Source organism: Hirundo rustica, chromosome 24 (genome assembly GCF_015227805.2).
Source record: "Hirundo rustica isolate bHirRus1 chromosome 24, bHirRus1.pri.v3, whole genome shotgun sequence".
NCBI classification, from domain to species: Eukaryota; Metazoa; Chordata; class Aves; order Passeriformes; family Hirundinidae; genus Hirundo; species Hirundo rustica.
Window position 1 is genome coordinate 2912451 of NC_053473.1, and position 22604 is coordinate 2935054.

The window sequence follows — 22604 nt, forward strand, 5'->3', positions numbered from 1 at the left end:
GGTTGGAGGAGCCTGGGATAGTGGAAGGTGCCCCTGCCCGTGGCAGAGGGTGGAATGAGGTGAACTTTGAGGTTCCTTTCCAACACAAACCGTTCTGTGAAATGCAGCATCTCTCCTTGACACAAGAGCGGTGAAACGGGGACAGGAAAGAGGGATCACAGGGTTCTGGCTCTGCCCCAGCACTTCTGTTTGCCTTGCTGGCCGTGCCTGGGATGTGCACAGGAGTGTGGCAGGGAAATCAGGCACGGCTCAGAAAATTGGCTGCCCTTTTGCAGGATTAGTGAGGCACCAACGGCAGCCCCCTGTTTGAAGGAGCTGAGTTAGATCAGCACGGTGCCACCTGCACCGTGAGCCACACTCTTTTATTTATCCACACTGCTTTTTGGGCAGCTGATTACCTCTCTGCATGCACAGGCTCCTTCTGCTTTTATTACACCTTTCCAACAGAGGAGGAAAAAACCCTCAGCCAGTCTGAATTAGGACAAACAAACTGAGACTTGGCTGTACGTGGGCAGGTTTCAAACCCACTTTCTCCTTGTCAGGTTCCTCTGATTCACAGCCCAGCCTCACCCTGTCCAAAACACCCCTCAGGAACCTGCCAAGGTCTCCAAGCACCACGTATCACTGAAAGCTAATGCTCTGCCTGTAGAGTTCTTCATTTGGTTAAATGACTCTATAAACTGCTCTTGTAAACACCAGATAATCTGAAATAATGCCCTCAGTCCACAGAAAGCTTTTATGCTTTGTTCAGATAAAGCTCTGCTTACATACAGCTTGTGCTGGAGGAGAGCTCAAGGCAAGAGATGCTTCCCAACGAGGCTGCTCCTCCCTCCCTGTCAACAATTATCTATCAGTTTCTGATGGGTCTGTTGGAAAAGTCTGGAAGCAGCAATCCCCAGCAAAGCCAGGCTGGACAGGGCTTGAAGCAAGCTGATCTAGGGGAGGTGTCCCTGCCTGTGGCAGGGGATGCGATGAGGGGAGCTTTAAAACCCTCTGAACCCAAACCATTCTGTGGTTCTATGAATAAAGCCTCAGCTCCTGAACTGGTCGTGGTTGTCTCACCAAAAATAAAAAATAAAAAAAATAGTGTGTTTTTGTTTGTTTGTTTGTTTTGGGTTTGTTTTTTTCATTTGTTTTGGTTTGGTGTTATTGATGTTTTTGTTGGTTTGTTTTTGTTTTCGTTTTGTTTGGGGGGTTTGTTTTTGTTTTGTTTGTTTTTTCTGCCTGAGAGAGCTTCATTCCAGTATCTTGGAAGTGTAAGGACTGCAGATGGGGAAGTCTCCACGTGGTGCTGTCTGTGGTTTGGGTGAGGAGCTGTTGGGGCCCATCTGTTCAGCTGGGGGCTGTGACTTGTGCCTCAGGTGAGAAAACACAGCTTGTGGCAAATACGCTGGAGCTTAAGAAATGCGCTGGATTAGTTCCTTGAAGGTTTTTGGAGGTGATCCCCTCTGCTCACCTCCGTAGCACACGCGGTTTCAGCGCAGAGGTCGGGAGCACCTACGGAACTCTTCCTGTGCTCTCTTGCTGTCTGAGTCCAGGGGTGGAAAAGGAGAGCCACGTCCTTGGAAACCCACAGAGCTGTTGGTGTCTTCCCCCTGCAGGCACATCTCCTTCAAGAGGCACCTGCCCCGGCAGATGCACGTGTCCAGCATGGATTACGGCCTGGATTCGCCGGCCGTGGCCGAGCAGCCCACCAGCATCGGCCGCATCAAGCCCGAGCTCTACAAACAGAAGACTCTGGACACCGAGGACACCAAGAAAGAGGCGGAGAAAACCTGTGGGAAAATCAACTTCACTCTCAAGTACGACTACGAGAACGAGACGCTGACTGTCCGAATCCTCAGGGCTTTTGACTTGCCAGCCAAAGACTTCTGCGGCAGCTCGGATCCCTACGTGAAGATCTACCTCCTGCCCGACCGCAAGCGCAAGTTCCAGACGCGGGTGCACAGGAAGACTCTGAACCCCACCTTCGACGAGTCCTTCCACTTCCCCGTGCCCCACGAGGAGCTGGCGAGCAGGAAGCTCCACCTGAGCGTCTTTGACTTTGACAGGTTCTCCAGGCACGACATGATAGGAGAAGTTATCTTGGAGAACCTGTTCGAGGACTCAGACCTCTCCCGGGAGACTTCCATCTGGAGGGACATTCAGTACGCCACGACGGTGAGTGTCTGCTGGGCAGGGTGGGCGTTCTGCGCAGGGCTGAACCCTTCACGAACCCAGCTGATGGGTTCCTTGCCCCCTGTTAGCCCCAGGGACCCGCAGCCTCGGCACAGCTCTGTGCCACATGCACCTGTGATGCCTTGGAGTGGCCACCTAGAGCAGAGGCTAGGCAGAGTTAGGAAAATAAAATGCCTTTATTTACTAAAGGCCTTCAACAGATACACCTTGGGCAGTCAAAATCCTCCCAGAGGCTACACCCATGACGGACGATGGCCACAAGTCTCTCAGACAGATGTAAGTCTGGTCTATTTGCATATCAGGGGTTAATTCTCCAATTACAGCTTCAGGTAATGAAGTCATAGTCCCCTGTTTGCTTCCACACCCAGGAGTCACTTTTGTTTATAGTTTTCAGGGTCTGAGGCAGAGGATGTCTGTGGTTCTCAGGCCTGAAGGATTGTTTTGTTGGCCCAAAATGTGAAGAGAGCTTCCTGACACTCTGTGTGGAGTTCAGAGTCATGCAGTACAGGATCTGAAAATATAAAAGCTAAAAGCTTAGGGCATCACATGATCACAGTAAGGAAGAGCTCTGAGGGGTCAGTACCAGCCCTTGGGATGTGCTGCTGGCAGCTCTTCCAGAGCTGGATTTGGGTCTTTTAGTAGTTCTGTTGAATTCCCTCTGGAAGAGAAGCCAATCTCAGAGAGGAAAAGTCCCAGCCCCTCCCGTGTCACATGGAGCTGGCAGGAGAATCCGAGAGCTCACACTGATCACTGAGTGCAGAGCAGTGACTTTAACCTCTCCATAATAGCTGTCTGCTCCTCCACTGCCTTCCCAGGAGGATCTGGCTGGTCCCCAGGGCGAATGAACGATTGACCTGCTCTGCAGCTGGACACCAAATCAGCCATTGCCATTGTCATTTCACGTTGTTATTGCTGAGAGATGAGACATCCCCACCCCTGTGGCTGGAAGCGTGGGCCCTGTCACATCTTTCCTGGCGACTGGCAGAACGCCACAACTTGCAAAAATCTGTCCTGCAGCTTCCCTCATAGCTCAAACCATACCTTTCCTCCCCTGCTTTCTGTGCCGAGGAGGGAACTGTCAAACATAAATATTTATTCATTTATATTTATGGCCAGCGGTGCCAGGAGACATTTGCTTGGTAACTTTTTCCCAGCACCGTGTTCCCCACCAGCTGTACCCCTTGGTGACTTCCAGCAGTGCTCGTTCTTCTGCTGCAGGCTGTTCAGAACTTTCTGACAGCTCTGTGAAGCCCAGCAGGTGTGCCCAGCCCCGTGCCCTGTGCTGCTGTGCCCAACACGGTCCCAGGGCACTCAGGGGACACGGGGTGCAGCAGCACATCACCCTGGAAGGTGGCTGGAGCCATCCTGGGAGGGCACGGAGAGCTTTGGCCGGCCTGGGGACGCAGGGGTGGAGGCGGTGCCTGCCAGGAGCTCTGGGGCAGCGCTGGCAGCGTGCTGGGAGCTGCTGCTCTGCTGCCTTCTGAGCATCTTGCCCGGGAGGGCTGCGGGAAGGAGGCGCAGGATCAGCCGTGAGGAAAGCAGCAGTTTGAGTTAGCAGGGTGCTCACAGCTCTTGGCTTCCAACCCGCACACAGCCACGGCTGTTGTGGTTGATGGATGGTGATGAAAGCAGAGATGCTGGCAGAGAGGCAAGCGGGCACCAGGCACATCCTTCACCCTGAGAGGGGCTGCTGGAGGGGGGCAAAGTGCCCCTGATGTGCCGATGCCTCCTGGAGGAAACTGCCTGTTGGTTCTGCAGGCAATAGCGGTTTTCCTGGCTAAATAACCTCATTTAATGAGGGAAAACCCCCACAAAAGCAGGTGGAGACACACCAGCTGTTGAGGGAAAAGCCTCCAGAGAAGGTGTGAGGGGAGCAGAGCCAACCCCATGCCCAAGATGTGCTGTTCAGCAGCCCAGCAGAGCTGCCACAGGCACGTCCAGCACCAGGTGTGCCTCCATCCCCTCATCCTCTCCGTGCCATTCTTAAGGAATGTGCTGCTCCTGGAGCATCTCAGCCAGCTGTAGCACACCCAAGGACATTTCTGCTTAATCAAAACTGAGAAGGGTAAATACAGTTTGCATAAAACCCCAAGAAAGCTCTGGGTGCCTAATAATGCATGAGATCAGTGGTGTGGGTAAGAGGGTAGGAACACACTTGAGCACTGATCTGGTCAAATAGCCAGCACTCAGCTACTTAATTAATGATTCTACAGCTTGTGAATCAGGGAAACGTCTTTGGTTTCAAGTCTATTGATTCCGAGCTTCCATTATTTCCTAAAAGGTACTGATAAGAATTTTGGAAATGTCCCAATGTCTATAATCTGCAAGAAAATAATGTACCCACAGGACACGCTTTGCTCTCTTGTATTTATGGTTGCAAAGAAAAATCTCTTGACCTGATGCAACGAGGTCAAAGAACAATTTATGTTCATTTTATACCCTGAACGGGTCCTCTCAGTGCAAGGAGAGGAATAGAAGATGAGATTGTGTCCTGAGGGTGCTCTCACCATCTCACAGGGCTGCTCTCTCCTGACATCTGGTCCGAGGTCTCCGGCCCTCGTCCCTCCCACACCAACTAAGAACAAAGAAAGCATGAAAGAACAGATCCAATCAAAATTTTATATAATATTCATTAGTATTCTGCACATCTAAGTGGAATAAAGATTTAATCTTTGCCTTACCTGGGAATGAGCAGGAAATAATTTGGCAAAAACCTCATCCATCAACAAGATCTATTCCCCTAACACTTAGCAAAGCTTTAAGTGCATTTACTTGTCTTTCTAGTTCCATCACTCTACTCCTAACAGCTACAATTTCTTTTCAGTAGATCATTATATCACATTGAAAGGAATCAAATGCACTGTTTCCAAAAATAAACTGGTTGTTTGCTCTACAGATGTGGGATCTGTATGTAGAAAATAAGATTTTTTTTTTTTTTTAATCCATTTTTAGAAGGTGTTTGGAAATCTTTCTGCTGACTTCGGATAACGATTCTTTCTAGTTTAAATAAGACATTTGGTTTGTTTATTTTTCCCTGAATTCCCATGGGCAAGGCAATGATGGAAAGAGCTTTTAGGAAGTGTAGTCGATGAAGCTGCAGGTACAAGGAGTGCTAAGAGCCATGGATAAAAGTTATTTGGTGGGGCACTAAAAGAGTAAATTGTGTTGGCCTCTGTGCAATGCTAAAGTACCAAACATTTCTGAGTGCCATCTGCTGGTTAATTCCCCATCTATACTCCCACAGCCCCACGCTGCGCCAGCTCCTTGAGGGCATCTCAGAGGGCTTGGTGGTCCAAATGTGGACACATCACGAACTAAAAGCTCAACAGACCCTCCTTGGTTGTCTTCTGGTTTAAAGCTTTGCCCTACTAGTCGGTAACTGCCCAAAACCTCACGTCCAGCTTCAGAGAAAACCACTGTGTTTCTCAAAGACATTTTCATTTTATGCAGAAATGCTGAGTGCTGTCAGTCACAAACTTTTATTACTGAATTCATCCCTGCCCTCGGCAGGGGATTGAATCTAGAAGATGTTCAAGGTCTCTTCCAACCCAAACCAGTCTGTGATGTTATGAACTGATGGCACTGGCTGTCACGGGAAGTTTCTGAGGAGATTTTTGCGGTGCACAGCCAGAGAACACGACACTACTGCATGTCAGGAGCTCATCCTTCTGTCACCTCGCTGTGCTTGTCACATTCCTGGAGGAGCCAGGCAGGGGAGACACGTACTGTACATTCAAACAAGACTTGATACTAATTCGATTTCCTCGCTGCATTGATTTGGTGTGAGATATCCCATCTCCTCTGTGTGAGCAGTGCAGCAGGAGTGCATCAGCTGTGCATCAGCTGTGCAGAGCTGGGAGGTTGCAATAGGAAGCACAGACTCCACTGAGGCAGAGGAAAATGGTTTTTAACTAAGATGTGAAGGTGTCACCTATTTTCCCTGTTCTCTATATTCATTTTTAGCCAGTCGTGTTGGGGTGCACTGGAATCACCACCATAAAATAAAGTGCCCTTCGCTCCCAATGGCAGAACAGAGGAAATGCTGGGGTGGGGAGGAGGCACCTGGCTGGTTCTGCACCGTTCCAATAAAATGTGTTCTCTGTTTTATTGAAGGAAAGCGTGGACCTGGGCGAGATCATGTTTTCCCTTTGTTATTTGCCAACTGCAGGTCGCCTCACCTTAACAGTCATTAAATGCAGGAATCTCAAAGCTATGGACATCACAGGTTACTCAGGTGGGTGTTGAGTGCCTGAGGAGGATCCGCCTGCATCCACATTTCCTCCTCTTCCCTCACTGTATCCTCAATACATGGTGGGTGAACCATCACAGAAATACCTGAAAAAGCTTTGTCTGCCTTTTAGGTGCAAAAAAAGTTTTTAAAGTAGATTTATCTGTCGCTTGTTTCCCATCCCGCTGGAGGGTTTGCAGGGCCAGAGCTCTGATCCAGCTCTTGGGTTGGACACTTAGACCTCTTGGAATGTTTTCCAGCCATAATCAACTCTTTCACCCCAAGATCAGGAAAGGATCATGGGCCACCTGGATAAATCCTGCTGAAATGTGCTGTAGAGTGGCCAGTAGTCAAACCTGAGGATCGCAGCCATGTGAAGACTGTTTGCAGTTTCAAAGAGCTGACTTGCAAATTCAGCATGCACAAATTCTGGTTTTCATCATAAAACCCAGTTTCTTTTCAGGACACGAACTTCAGAGTATTTGAATTTCATTGTACAAAAAGCAGTAACAGAGACCTTTGCAAAAAATGTTTCTGCTCTGCTGGAGCTTAATGCCATATGAAATGTCTGAGGATTGAGACTTCAGGTGAAGCCAGCACAGCCTTTCTGCAATAATAAAAATGCAGTGCTGGTTCTCTGCTGCCTGAACCTCAGGTCACAATCACCAACATCAGTGTGAGAAATGGAGGATTTTACTGGTCTGCAAACAAACTTTTTTCTAAAAGTCCATTTGAAGAGCATCTCTGGCTCATGGGAGCTCACAGCCCATCCTCTGATGGAGCTATTTCTGTATTGCAAAAGTAACGAAACACACCTCCATCAACAAAAGGTCTTCTCCTCTCTCTTCCTCCCTAGATCCGTATGTCAAAGTGTCTTTGCTCTGTGACGGGCGAAGACTGAAAAAGAAGAAAACCACCATAAAGAAAAACACACTTAATCCCACCTACAATGAAGCAATAATCTTTGACATTCCCCCCGAGAACATGGATCAAGTCAGCCTCCTTATCTCCGTCATGGATTATGATCGGTAGGTGGGAGGCTCTGGAGAGCTGCAGGGCACAGCGTCCCACTGGGTGCAGATTTTCCTGCTCAAATGCAATTTTCCACAGTGTTTTCCTCAGCCTCGATGGCAGAGCTCAGTGGTATCCACCCGTCTCTGGTGATTTATTGCCACAGTGACATTGATATTTATGGTTATGGAAAAATAACGAGTTTGGCAAAGCTGGTCCTTGCTTTATGGCATTTCCTCGAGCAAGTTCCGCATTCCCCTTGGTTATTTATGTGTCCTGCAACCCATTTTAGAAAGCAAATAATGCCAGTCTGAGCGGCCCTGGGTGTATGAATTATGCATTACTGAACCCGGGGTGGTTCTTGCTGGAGAGCACCACTCACACCTCTGTGTCTGGGCTGACCTGCAGAAATAATCTGAACAGTGCTGTCATTTCCTGTGGTGATGGCAGAGCTGGAGCAGACACAGCAACCCAGGCTCACAGCAGCGGGGTCCAGGTGTGGGCAGCCTGAGGGAGGGAGGGAGGGAGGGAGGGAGGGAGGGATGGATGGATGGATGGATGGATGGATGGATGGATGGATGGATGGATGGATGATGGATGGATGGATGGATGGATGGATAGATGATGGATGGATGGATGGATGGATGGATGGATGATGGATGGATGGACGGATGGATGGATGGATGGATGGACGGATGGATGGATGGATGGATGGATGGATAGATGATGGATGGATGGATGGATGGATGGATGGATGCATGCATGCATGCATGCATGCATGGATGCATGGATGGATGGATGGATGGATGATGGATGGATGTTTGGATGGATGGATGATGGATGGATGGATGGATGATGGATGGATGGACGGATGGATGGATGGTTGGATGGATGGTTGGATGGATGGATGGTGATGGTGCTGCTTCTCTGCCGTTCCTCAGGGTGGGCCACAATGAGATCATCGGGGTTTGCCGCGTGGGGGTCAACGCCGAGGGGCTGGGCAGAGACCACTGGAACGAGATGCTGGCCTACCCCCGGAAGCCCATCGCCCACTGGCACCCGCTGGTGGAGGTGAAGAAATCCTTCAAAGAGGTGCGTGGGTTGTCCTTCCCTTCCTGCCTGTGCCTGTGTGGGACTGGGCTGGCTCCAGGCTTTCAGAGAGCTCCTGCTCTCGCCTGGGATTTTCTGAGCAGAGCTGAGGGAATTTTCTCACCAGAAATGAACTCTAGAAAACATGCACTTCTGTATTGCCTCGAAATAGCTCCTTGAGCTCGCGAGCAGGACTGAGAGGAACTGTATTTACAGATGTGACTGTTACATTTTGGGGTTTTTTCTTTTCTTTTTCTTTTTTTTCCTTTTCCTTTTTAAATTAGAGATTGAGAGCAGTAAGGAAAGAGAATGCTGCTCTGATTGCAGAACAAATTGTCCAGGGATATTGCCTATTTCAAGTTTCAATTTTTAATCCTAAAAGATTTTTCTGTTGACTCATCTCCGAGCCTTTGAGGGAGAATAAATAGAACAAATGTAATTGCTCTAAGCATCTCCAGAGAAAGAGATTGACTTGATGCAGCCCCAGATGATAAAATAGGGCTGAAATGCCCGGGTACCATTTCGACCATCTCTTGCATTTTCTTCCCCCCTGCACTCCAATTTCTCACGCTTCTATAGAGCTCTTTGGCTCTGCCTGATTTAGGTCATAATATCTGGAGGACAGAGATGTGGAAAAGGGCAGACACGCCTTTGACACTTCAAGTATGAGCAAAAAGCACCAGCACTTGAGGCCAGTGATACGATAATAAAGGCAATAAAACCTCCCAATGTATCTGGGGCTGAGGAGGTATTTTCTCCTCTAAGCCTCAGAATAAGTACTTAACCAAAAGCATCTAATTTTTCCCTTTAAGTTCAGTGCTGAGCTGCACTGAAAGGCAGACCCTGGGCTTGCTGAGACTCCACAGCAGTGTGAATTAGTGTATAGACCCTCCCTTTCTTCAAAATCTGCTCTTCCCTCTGACAAGAAGGGCTGGGGAGGCCTTGGCACAGGGTGCCCAGAGCAGCTGTGGCTGCCCCTGGATCCCTGGAAGTGTCCAAGGCCAGGCTGGACAGGGCTTGGAGCAGCCTGGGACAGTGGAAGGTGTCCCTGCCATGGCAGTGAGTGGGACTGGTTGAGCTTTAAGTTCCTTCCCAGCACAAACCATTGTATGATTAAGAAGTCAGTTCGTGCTCAGTGCCCTCTGTCCCAGCCCGGATTGATTACACACAAAGGAAAACCTGGAGGCTGGTATTTTAGCTTAAGACAGAGTGGAGGTGGATATAACAGCCAATGGACACCTGAAAATCCACCCTCCCTCCTCTGAGGTGATCTGTGAGCTCAGCTTGCACCGCTGTGAATCAGCACAGGGATCAGCTGTGCAGGGCTGGGGTGAATCAGAGCAGAATTAAACCCTTGTGCAATATTTGTGCAGTGCTAACTCTGCCTTTGGGTGCTGAGCAGTGCCAGGATTTCATTCCCCTGATCCTGACCCTGGGCAGGCTCTGTGTGTCACCTCCCACTGCCATGGGGAGGGGGCACCAGCAGCCACAAGACTTCAGCAGAAATGGAATTGATCTCTCATTTGATCTCTTGGCCTCTGTAGCACCCTCACTGTGTGACTCCAGCTGCCATGGCTGACCCAGGGGCAGGAGTTCCTTCTCCAGGCTGCAATTTTTATGGCTTTACTGCATTGTTTTTCAGATGCAGGTGGGGTTTTGAAAGAAAAACTCCTGTAAAGTTTTTGAAAATCACTGAGGAAAAAGTAAAAAAAGTCATTATTGTTCTGATGAAACACAGAGAAACCAAGGAAGACATGGAAGATGACTCACCTTTTAAAATATACTTTGAAAACCATGGCTGAGCCCCCAAGACTCTGGAAAAAAAACCTGAGTGAATCACTTCACCCCCCAGTGCACAGGTCAGGAGTTCTGCTTAAAAGGAAAGAAAAAAACCCTCTGATCATCTGTTCTGGTATTTCTGCCACAAACTGGTACACAGAGCCAGCAAGCAAATGGTCCCTGTGTTTATTTGCCCTTTTAGGTTTTAGCACTGCTGTCTGCAAATCCCCAGTGCAGCCTAAAAGAAAAACCGAACAGAAAAGGCACAGGCTCCTGGAGAGAAATTAACGGGAAATGGTATTTGTTGGTTACAAGACATTGCATCATCTTTCCCACGTTTTGTTTGGGTATCTTTGAAAAGACATTTGGGGTTTTGGTCCTGTAATCGCAGCTCTGGGTGTCGGTGCAGCTGCTCCATCCTTCCAGGCTCTGTGGGCTGCTGGCTCTCTGTCCGTCTGTCCCAAGGATGCTGGGGGTATTTCATGCCTTCCTCACCCTCTGTGGGGGTGAACTCGGGCTGTGCTGGCATCCTGAGCCATCATTTTCATCTTCCTCTTTGTCTTCATCTTCCTCTTCGTCTTTATCTTCACCTTCCAAGCGCGTTTTTGCCGGGCAGCAGCAAATGGAGCGTTTGCTTCCCAGTGGATGCTCGTGATGGTCTCTGCGCCCTCTGACCATCAGTAACAGCTTCTGGCTCCATCCAAGCCTCTCCTGATTGAGTGCTTGACCTCAAACCGAGGCGAGGGAGCCGGGATTGAATTGTCCCTTTGATGTCTAAATGGAGGGAGGAGTGACTGGAGCAGGGACACGGAGCTGCTCCAGGCACTGCCATCGCCCCGTGCTGGGCTTGGGGTCCCACCCCCTCCCCACCACTCAGCGGGGAGAAAAGTGTGGGAATGTGGAATTTCTTTGCTAATCAACACCCTGCCTGATGCGCCTTGGAAAATCAGGAGAAGGAGCTCCCACCGTATTTTGACTGCAGCCCAGAGTCACAATTTCTGGTGAATTTACCAGGAAAATGTCACCAGAGCTGTGCTGCTTCAGGAGGATGGCCCAGCCCTGAGCCCCTTACCCTGCCACAGCAGGGATGGATGGAGGGATGGAGGGATGGAGGGATGGAGGGATGGATGGATGGATGGAAGGAGGGATGGATGGATGGATGGGTGGATGGATGGATGGATGGATGATGGATGGAGGGATGGATGGATGGATGGATGGATGATGGATGGAGGGATGGATGGATGGATGGATGGATGGATGGATGGATGGATGATGGATGGATGGATGGATGGATGGATGGATGGAGGGATGGATGGATGGAGGGATGGATGGATGGTTGGTTGTGTCCATGGTGTAGGACCAGCAGCCTCCTCCTGTGTTGTGCCATGATTCTTTGTCCACCATGAGAACCCGGGCAGCTCCAGCCTGTCCCAGCAGCCACAGTGCTGGGCTAACATGGCTCAGCCCCTCATTTCTGTGCCAACACCAACTTGGGCCCTTCCTCCACGAGCTGGTGCCGCTCCCTCTTCGCTTTCACTGCTGGAAAAGGCTCCAGTGAAAAGGGAAACACTTCAGATGCACATCATGTCTTTGGTTGCTCCATATTTATCAACAGTGAATAACAAACCATAATGACGGCACTTCTCTAATGACCATCATCATTAAAGAGGGAACATGGAGAACATGTGCAAATGAATCATTAATTACAGGCTTTTAAGCGCTATCCTCCTCACACAGATGTTCAGAAGGCGAGTTTCTGAGCAGAAAGGGAGAATCCCTCTTTGTGGGGTTATTCTGACAATAAATTCTTCCCCTCAGCACAAGTTGTTCCCAGCGTTCAGCCCCGAGGCCCCGCTGGCAGCTGCTCCCTCCCCGGCTGCTTCAGCCACCCCACCCTTGCTCCTTCTGCATTCCTCCACCCCTCAGCCAGGCTCAGGGATGTGTGCACAAAGGGGAATAGAAAATTGCATCTCGTTCTTCCAGGCTTTGAGGGGAACTTCTGAAAACGGGGGTTTTCCCTGTCGTCTGTGAAAGACAAAACCTGGTATCGTGGAGTCGCATCATCAGCGCGATGCAAAACGGGGCTTTGATGTTGCCAAGTGCCTCTGACGTTCAACGGGGGAGCATTTGTTTGTTTAAAACATTGCTCCAGATAAAAACTGATACCTCTGCTTGAGAGCCAAGTCACGCCCATAATGAAGAATAATCATTTGTCGTTAAAGAAAAGCTCTTCCAGACTTGTGGGCCTGTTTAATTTTGATTGGACTGGTCCCGGTTTCCGACTGCTGGCTACACGATGCATGGCCAACCTTTTCCAATTAAATGAAGGAAAAGCATCTCCAGGTTCCTCTCTCTGCTCATTTGAACCTGTCCTTGGAAGAGTTTTCACCACATTTTTGGAGTAGCAACGCTGTCATTGTCATGCAGACAGCACGAGGCAAAGAGCATGGGGAAGGCTCTGCCAAAAGCCCATTTCTGTTGTAATTTCTGCAATCTGTTCATTGGCAATCCTCACAGGGAGGTTGTACCCGTTTTATCAATTTCTCAGGGATTTTTAGCCAATTTTTCTAACATGAGAAACACAGAAGAAAGCGTTTCTTTACCTTATGGCAGCTGTTTGGCAGGACGAGCTTCTCATCTTCTTCATTCATTAATTTCTGCTCGGCCCTGATGAAATACAGGCTGTTCAATGCAAACCTGGGCAGTGAGTTATTTTACACTGACTGCTCTCTTTGGGGAAGGAAATTGGTCGAATTGGTGACATTTCTGACCACTCCAAACCCACGGAGCACCTGCAAGGGCCTCCTAGCCCTGCTCAGCCTCCCTGCGAGCACCAGGCTGCTGTTCTCTCGTTTTCTTTTGAGATGGCTTTGCCAAGGCAAGGCTGAGGTCTGGTCTCCCAAGTGAGTTTTCACCCAGAGAAATGAATTTCATACACGCTTAAACATTAATATCAACCAGCAAGGAGTTTCTGCTGATGTGGGAGGGGAGGGAATTGATGCAGGCAGTGGAAATTCTGCCTCCCATTGTCTCTGGGAGATGTCTATCATTTGTCACTGGAATTTAATATAACAAGATGGTGAGATGGGCAATTGCTCAAGAGCTTCAGGAATAATGGGTTTGAATTATGATAACAGCCCCCAAGGCAGATGACAAATAATTTATGATCCCTTAAGTATGGCAAAAAAAAAAAAAAGTTTGCTTCATCCACCGAGTCTCTGATCTGATTTTCCCTTTGAGAAATGTCTCTGGTGCTGTGGACAGAGCTGCTGTGGAGTAAAATTACCAGACTGGAAAGACTCAAGTTCTTCTGAGCTTAGACAGTATTTTTAAACTGAAAAGACAACAGCAATAAAGCAGGGAAGAGCTGAGAGCACTTTGTCTTCACAGCACACACAGACACTGTTTATTTTCCTTTTATTTTTTTGGTGAGGAATCCTCACAATTGGGAATTGATTTACAAAGCAATAAAGTAAATTGTTCAGCAGTTCCTCCTGAGTGGTTAAACACGGGCGTTGTGTAAGTTGGAACTTGTAGAGCAGATGAGAGAACACAGAGGGGCAGGAGTGGGATGGGATGGGATGGGATGGGATGGGATGGGATGGGATGGGATGGGATGGGATGGGATGGGATGGGATGGGATGGGATGGGATGGGGTGGGATGGGATGGGATTGGATGGGAGTACTGAGGAAGAGGAGACGGACTGCATGGTGCTGCTGCAGCAGTGCATTTGAACAGCTGAGGCCACAGCGTGCTCCAGCCAAACCATCTTTAGTCATTCTTATCAAAACCCTCTGGAATTCGTCAAGGTTACTAAGACATGAACTGTTCCAAAATATGACAGAAGAGGCTGAGAAGCAGAATACCGAGACTGCAAGAACTAGATAAAGAAAGGCCACAAAGCACTAGACTGTAACCAATCACATTTCCTAAAAAGTGCATGCTGAACCCAAGAGAGGCACCAACCAAGTAATGAATAATCGCATGGACAATAGTTTTAAAACGTATCAATATAACTTCACGTAAACAATAAATGGCTTCCACTTAATCATATTAATTAGTTGTCCAAAAGTCCTGCACGCTGCGGGATTGGGTGTAATCCCAGATATTTTTGGGATTGGGAATAATCCCAGCTATAATCCCTGCTGTTTGCTTAACTGGATTTCTCTTCTGTCCCGCAGTGGCACGGCCGGGCAGCGAGCTTCGACAGCCAGGGCTCCTGTCCCTCCCCCAAACCACCCCCCACGCCGTGATCCGGGGCAGGGAACGGCAAAATGGGACTAAACCAAGTAATTTTTGCACTTGGCCTTCAGTCTCAGTGGTTGCTGAGGGGCGGTGGCAGCAGCGGGACTTTCCGGTCTAGTTGTTCCTGCGTAAGTAAAGGTAGAAACCCGTTTCGTGGTCAAATATGTTTTTGTCTAATATGTCTCCCAAGGTGATGTTATTTTCGTGGCTTTTGCTGTACGGATCTGTTTCCAGAGGGAGAAGGCGGACTGAGATGCGTGCCGGGAGTTTGGTCTGTAAAATAATGTGTAAAATAATTTTTAGTGTGCGCAAAGGCAGGAAAGGGGCGAGGAGGTGTCTGCAGAGAGCAGAGGTGGCCGGGACAGTGGCCACTGGAAAGCCGTGGCAGAAGATGGGAGAGACTCTTCCAAGCCACCGGCAGCTCCTTCCTCGTGGTCAGCCCCAGCCCTGCAGAGTGTCCCCGGGTTTCCTGTTCATGTAGAGGTGTCCATGAGCTCTTAGAAGTTTGTGAAGTGTGTACCCCACAATTCCTTTTGTCATATATTTTAAAAAAAGTGCTGTTGATTCCTCAGGAGGGGAACCCTGGGTTTTTTTCCCCTGTATCTGAAGTCTCCCCAGAGCTATTTGCATGAACAGTTTTTCTTCAGCCCCCTTTGTAGCTGCTGCTCATCCCCCAGGACATCCCTGCGTTATCTGGAGTGGAGGGAACAGCGTTGCCACAGGTGGGATTCACAAAAAAAAGGGGAAGATGTTACAGAAAAGGGTGACAGCCCTGCATGACCACTGAATCTCAAATTCTTGTCTCATCCAAGTAATAAAGGGTGACCCAAGGGGGAAAGGGAAATACAGAAACATGACCGATGCTAAAAAAAGCTTCCAATCTTTTTTTCTTAAGACTGTCAGCACTTCCTTAAAGAATAAAGTTTCTCAGCCCAAGCCCTGAAAGGAAGGTCAAGTTATGGAAAAATAAAAAACGAAGCTCTGCTGGTTCCTTGGCTGCAGAGGCCCAGAATGAAGTTAGAATATCCCAAGTACTGGCTTTACAGCTAAATCAGCTGATCTTTATCAGCCAGCTGTGGATTTTGGACACTTTCTCATCCTGGATTTTTCTCTGAGTTAGTGCTGTTTATTCCACCCTAATTAAATTAGGCGAAAGCAAATATTTTGGTTTCGAGGCAGAATTTCTGAGCGAGGCAGCCGGCTCTCCTCCCCTCAGGTCAGCAGGACTGTGCTCATCAGCCGCAATCCTCAGGTCAGCTCCAGCTCCCGTTCTCCCGGATGTCACCGTGTCACCCCTGCACAGCACGGCTGGCAGAGGGGTGTTCGCATTGCTCCTGGGTGAGATGAATCCTCTGTCCAGTGAAGGGTAAATACATCGTTCCCCATCACACCTTGTGTCTTAATTCTCTTTATGTGCCACATGCTATAGGAGCAGAAACTCAATAAAATGGTTTTATTTGTAATCGCTGCCCCGTCTGGTGAAGTGTTTCCTCCTGCGGGAGCAGGGATTGCGCGTTGCGTGGTTTTGGACGGGCGCAGTGATCGCAGTGGGCGCCATAAAACGCGATCATGACAGAGCCTGGCAGGGTGTGGGGCTGGGCAAGGGCACAAGGAGTCATTTGGAGCAGATCTTGGCGCTGCAGCTCCTGCCTGGGCTGGGACCCTCACACCACCCCCGGGGCAGCAGCTCAGCACCGGCTGCACCAGCAAAAAATGTATATCCAAAGAACACTGCGACAAAAAAAGTGGTAAAACTGCATTAATTTCCCAGCACAGAGTGTTCTGAGGGCTTCTGCCGGGGAACAAGGGGAGGACAACCCTTCTGAGACCATCACCCTTCCCGGGAATGTCCCGTGCTTAATTAAGGGGAGGAGTTTCTGACCACTAAAACTGATTGACCGGGTGGGTCAAACACTGGCCACGAGCCCCTGGGCCTTTTCCTGGGCTGGAGGAGCCTCAGGGGAGCAGGGCAGGGAGCTGGCAGTGCCTCTGGCAGGTTGGCAAACCTAAGGACAAGACGTCCCCAGAAGAAGCCACAGCAGTCCCAGCTGCTGGCACTTGAGGATCATTAATTGCAGCAACCCACTCAAATCCTTTTCTTCTCTAATCCAGGCTTTTTGGGTTTTGGCGCTCTCCATATAATCTCCATCTTTTATCCATTCTCCTTGTTATCGAGGATTTAGTCAAAACATACGTGGGGTTTGACACAAAGCTGCTATTTTTAATTCCTTCTTCACACAGATAATCAATTTCCACTCAATACTGGCTGTCACTTGCATTGCTGGAAAACGGGATCTCACGCTGGTGAATAACACCCACGCCTGCTTGGCTCAAACTCCCCCCCCAACAACAACATTTATATTTTATATTTTAAATGCTGTGATTTTGCCACATCCCTCAGGCAGGGGATAATCAGCCCATTGTGTGTTTGTCACAGCCACTCGTGGGGACGAGCCCCACACATCCCCCTTCATCCAGGGGGGGATCAGAGCCCTGGGAAGGAGCTGAGCCCGGCACGAGTGATGTGCCGAGATCTGCTGAGTTGTTTTCTTGCTCCTCACTTGCTGCTCTCGACCCTGGGATAGAAACTCACAGAAACATTTCAATTCTTTCCAAGCAAAATAAGGAGGGTGACCCCAGGGCCACGTCCCGCGGGAGGCTCGGCCGTGCTGGGCTCCTTTGGAGGTGGCTGCAAAGGGGAGGATGCTGCTGCGAGCAGCCACAAATGAATGGCCTCTTTTATTGAGTACTGCAAGCAAAATAAACATGTGGAGCAGTCCCAGGCCTTCCTTTCATTTATTTTTTTTTTTAATATTTTTTTTTCCTCCTTCCCCTTCAGTTTTAGTCTCACAGGCTCCAATTCCATCAGCGGTGGGCTGGCTGCAGGGAGGGCTGGGGACACTGAAGGGACCGTGGCTGGTTTCATGTGGGGACTCAGGGGTGAGAGAAATCCCACGGGCACAGATCTTAGCAAGGGGTCAGAGGGCTGGGAACCGTCCCAGCCTTGCTCCTTCCCACCAACCCGGGACCAAAATAAGGAAAAGGAGTGGAAAACATCCAGTGGGAAGTGAGTTCCAGACATGGAACGCCAGAATGGTTTGGGCTGGAAGGGACATTAAAACCCAGCTCGTTCCATCTCCCATGGCAGGGACACCTTCCACCGTCCCAGGACGCTCCAAGCCCTGTCCAACCTGGCCTTGGGGACTTCAGGGGCAGCCACAGCTTCTCTTCACCCTGTGCCAGGGCCTGCCCACCCTCACAGCGAGGAATTCCTTCCCAACATCCAGCCAGGGTGATACTCTCCAGTACTGGCTTCCCACTGATCACGTTATTGTGTGATCGGGGGTTTTTTTATACATCAGCAACACATTTCTTTGGCAAGGGGAAGAATCTTGTCATAACAATTTATATTTAGACTCCAAATGTGGCCTTTAATTGCTAATTACAGAATGCTACTCGCAGGTTGGCAAATCACACACACCAAGAAAAAAATAACCAAAAAAACTCCCAAGCCAGTGAGGAAGAAAACAATTGGGGGTTTATAAGGGTTTAAGAAATAAACAAACGTGGTCTTTAATTATCTTAGGGGAAAAAAATAGCAGCTAAGAAATCAATGTGACTTCAATATTGCTGTTGATGTGGGGGCTGTCCCCATGGCTGGGAATCACTTCCACTGGAAATTTTAGGGAACAAGAGTGACAAAACCCACCTGGATGCCAGGAGCTGGAGACAGGGACTGCCAGGTGGGGGTTCTGGGACTCAGAATCACAAACCCAGCTCTGTGCAGCTCCGTGGGGTGGTGGAAGCAGCACGGAGGGCAGTGCTGGGACATTCCGGGATCCCACAGCAATTGCTGCCACTCCAAAGGGTCACTCAGGGGGGATGGACACGGGTCTGTGGGCACAGGGAACTCCAGCTGTCCCCTCCCTGGGCCCAGCTCTCAGGCAGGAGCAGCTCTGTGTGCTTTGATTCCAATCTTGTTTTATTTCTCCACAAAACCTTTTATTTACACATGGTTCTTGATTAGCCTGCAAAGAGCATTCAGTCAATGAGCTCAGTCCCAAACACATCCCAGTCCTCCTTCAGTCTTTAGTTCAAGCAATGTCAGTCCAGATAATTTTATCTTTGCTTGCGAGATAATAAATTAGACAGAAAATTATATATAGCTCATTGGAGAAAATTACAGCCCTGATCCTGGAGATCCTGATCTCAGTCCTCTGCTTGTTCTTCACTTTTACTACTTCTGTTATTTGCCCTCCTAATCGTGTCTCTAATTAGGCAAGCCCAGACTTCTCAATCTCATTTTGCCCGAGGTTTTCTCCCCCAGGGCCCTCACTGCACTTCCTGCCACTGAGGTTATCCAGCAGCGCAGCTGGGCACTTATTTAAACTCCTCTCTGCTCCCGATGCCTCACAGGAGGATGTTCTCCCCGGGACTGCAAACCCTGTGTGTCATTTCCAGGGAGTCTCAGCTCCGGATGAACAAACCCAGGGGGGCACAGGGATGCTCCTCCCAGCACTGGGGATCCCAGGAGAGCTGCGTTTGTGTCTCTGCACCGTGCCAGAGATGCCAGCTGGACGAGGACAAGGGGGAATGGTTTTGGACTAAAGGAGGTTGGATGGAGTTTAGATATCAGGAAGGAATTCTTGGCTGGGAGGGAGCTGAGGCCCTGGCACAGGGTGCCCAGAGAAGCTGTGGCTGCTCCTGGATCCCTGGAAATGTCCAAGGCCAGGTTGGACGGGATTTGGAACAGCCTGGGACAGTGGGAGGTGTCAGGGTTGAAACTGGATGAGCTTTAAGGTCCCTTCCAGCCCAAACCATCCTGTGACTCCGTGTTTCATTTGGCAACAACAGGAGACGCAGTTTGCTCCTTTGCTGGGGTGAGCATCACTCCAAAATCCGCTTTGACAAGAAGCCAGAGCTGCAGGTGAACCTGGGACAAGTGGAATTTGTCTCCTCTTTGCAGATGCACAGGCTTGGATATTCTGGATTTCTGCCCAGGAGCCAGAGGCATCCCAGGAGCCCTGCCTGGCTCCCAAACCCTGCAGCCAGCCTTCGGCAGCAATGCTACTTAGATGTACAAAAAATGTAATTTTTTTTTCCCTGGACTTTTCCCAAAGATAATTTGTAATTATATTTTACAGCTTTCCATATATATATATTTAAGACGGTGCGTTAGTCATGCAAATATAATTATCTGTTTTACGTTCCCGTGTCATTTTTAATTAAAAACGTGGTATTTAAAGCGCATACATTTCAAAAATCCAATAGAGGCTTCTATTAAGAACGCAGCTCGTTAAAGCTAATAAAGTACCTGGATGGGCCAGGACAAACGCAGAGCCTGTTCCGTTGCCGTGGGAACAGCCGGCACCAAAGCCGAGAGCGGCCGCGGTAACCCGAAATAAGAGGGAAATGTGATTAGGGGACAAAACCAGCCCGAATCCCAGCGGCGTTTCCCTGGCTGCGGCGCCAGATGTGCCAGATGTGCCGGGTGCCCATTTCCCGGGGCTGGAGGAGCTGTCGGGAGCGGTTCAGCGGCCATCCCAGTGCTGGAAGCCCACGGGAACGGGGTGCGGGGCAGCCCGGGGGGGATTTGGGCATCGGCCGGGGCAGGAGCGAGCGGAGGATGGGGAGCGCGACCCCGCCGCGCCATTCACGCCTGCAAACGCTCCGCCGGCTCCGTAATTGCTTCCAAAGTGGAAGATTTCTCCTCATCTCCCGTTAGCAGCTGCACATCCCTCTCCATTTCAAATTGCCCTGGTTGAGGGCTTGTGGCTGTCGGCAGGGCCGCAGTGGAGGAGCGGTAATTTTTTAATTAAGTCGCTCCTCTCGGGCGTCTGAGAGAAACGAGGGAGGGTTTTGTTCATCGCTCAGACGGGTTCCGGGAGACCACCGTGGCCACCCCGCCGTGTCCCTGTCCCAGTCCCGGCCCTGTGGGGACACTGGTGCCACAGGAGCCGTCCTGGGCAGGGTGAAAGCCCCTGCAGCCCCTCAGCCGCTCCGGGCACGGCTCCCACCTCCCGGAGATGCTTTCATGTGGTTTTTTTTCTGGAACGCGATGGTTACAGACAGCAAGAGCACCCTCCTGCCTGTTGCAGGACTTCGGCTTTGCCTAATGAGCTCTAATGAGCCTCTAATGAGCCTGGAATTGCTCCGCGGGGCCGGCTCCCCACGCACCCCCTGCCCTTTGAGTGCTGGGGGAATTCTCCGCTCCCTGCTCAGCATCCCGAGGATTTGGGGGATTCTCCTCCTCGGGCTGCTCATGGGGAACACCTCTGGTGGTCAGGGGCCGCCCTGGGGGTGCAGACCCAGCTCGGTTGGGCTCTGCAGGCAGAAGGGATGGATGGAGCTGCATCAGGACGGTTCCAAGCTCGTCCCTCCTGGGCAGCGCCACTCGCGAGGGGCTGCGCTGCCCTGGGCTGCTCTGGGATGCTGCTGCCATTCCCAAACCAAAAGCTCCTGGCAGCAGGGATGGAGCCGACGGTGCAATTAAAATAATTATTTCCTAAACCTGCCTGTCCCTGCGAGCCTCTGGAAGTGGCACTCGCAGCGAGGAGGGGGATGAAGAGCGGGCTCGGAGCTGCCTGGATGCAGCTGAGCATCCGGGGGGATGATGGCACTTATACCCCAGCTGTGCAGAATTCCACGGCAGTTATTGGTACCGATGTCTCTTGATTAAATTATATTTCTTTCTTCATTTATTCTCTAACAAGCCGAACATTTCAATTTCCCAGGCAAGCCCGGGTGGGGAATGGGAGGAGGCGGCAGCTGATGCTGATATTGGAGGGGGCTCAGTTGGAGAGGAATAATTCTCATTTAAACCTCTGATTTCCTGAAAACCTGCGCTCAGGGGAGAATTGACAATTCAGAGCCAAGCTGAGAGCTGCGGTTTCCTGCAGGAGCTGCTCACAAAGCCGAGTGTGGCTCCATGGCCTGCGTGGGGCCAAGAGTCCCCCAGGTTGCAAAGCTTGGAGCAATTTTAGGTTAAAAGGGAATGAGAATCATGGAATGGTTTGGGTTGGAAGGGACATTAAAGGTAATCCAGTTCCAGCCCCCCTGCTAAAGGCAGGGAATCATTTCATTTTTCCTCCCCTGAGCAAATCCATGGCAGTGATAATCCTTGCACCGTTTTCATTTTCGAGGGTTAAGGGGGCAATTTAGGAGAAACCCATTCAAGTGAGCAATTAGCGAGTCAATAACACACTCCTGCATTTTATTAGAAAGAGAAAAATTGATAATTTCTGTTTGTTTTGACCCTAGCTCTGCAGTAATGGCAGCAATTTTCCGGGATAATCCCAGTTACCATGGTTATATCTCCCTCCAGGTCCTTGGCCACCTGCAGCAGGAGGACACAGGAGCACGGGCAGAGCCAGGGCTGCTGTGCTGGGGCCCCCCAAAATTCTGCACCCTCGTGCCACTCCAGCCTCCCCTGCCCTGCCTGCACCACTCAGCAGATGGAAAGTCAGGAGGGATGAGAATCCCAAATTTGCTGCTGCGTCCCAGCTGGGGATGAGGGGTTTGGAGGCAAAGAGACAAAAAAAATCTCTGCCCGATATTTCTTGGAGCTGACTCACGATATCCTGAGCTGCAGCACTGGGAAAGAGACCCCAGCCCTCCTTTCCCAGGGAGAGTCACTTCACCGCTCAGCACTTCTGCCTCAGGAAGAGGGATTAAAGCAGAAAATCCAGATCTATTCCAAAAAAGGCACCGGGGAGCTGATTTTGAGAGGCAAGAAATTAAAGAGCTGCTTAGCTGAATAGCTGAGCTGGTATTTTTCTGTCCTCAGGAAACAACTTTGATATAACAGCATTAGTAATAATAACACCCCGAAGAAAATCCTGGTGAAATCATGTAGAGTGCAGGATGTGTGAAATCCCTGGGATGGGGCGAGGCGTGGGTCTCCCTCGTGTCAGCAAAATCTTTCCTTGGATGGGATGGAGACACATTACCACAAACGGGAGCAGCTCAGGGAAAATAATCCATCATGATCAAAGAACCAAAATAGCAGGAAAAATCTGTTAGTAAGTGAAACCGTCCAGAAAACATTGAGATTTGGTGTGTCACAAGCCGCCG

The 22604-nt window shown here is 49.9% G+C and overlaps 1 protein-coding gene across 1 annotated transcript; it reads left to right on the forward strand.

Moving 5' to 3' along the window:
• Nucleotides 1–1269: 1269 nt before the first annotated feature.
• SYT6 (synaptotagmin 6) lies at nucleotides 1270–15991 on the forward strand. Its single transcript, XM_058423518.1, has 6 exons — nucleotides 1270–1361; nucleotides 1539–2160; nucleotides 6292–6412; nucleotides 7263–7434; nucleotides 8359–8509; nucleotides 14468–15991. Exons 1-6 carry the CDS (start codon nucleotides 1270–1272, stop codon nucleotides 14537–14539), a joined length of 1230 nt encoding a protein of 409 aa, XP_058279501.1. The 3' UTR covers nucleotides 14540–15991.
• The last annotated feature ends 6613 nt before the right edge of the window (nucleotides 15992–22604 follow it).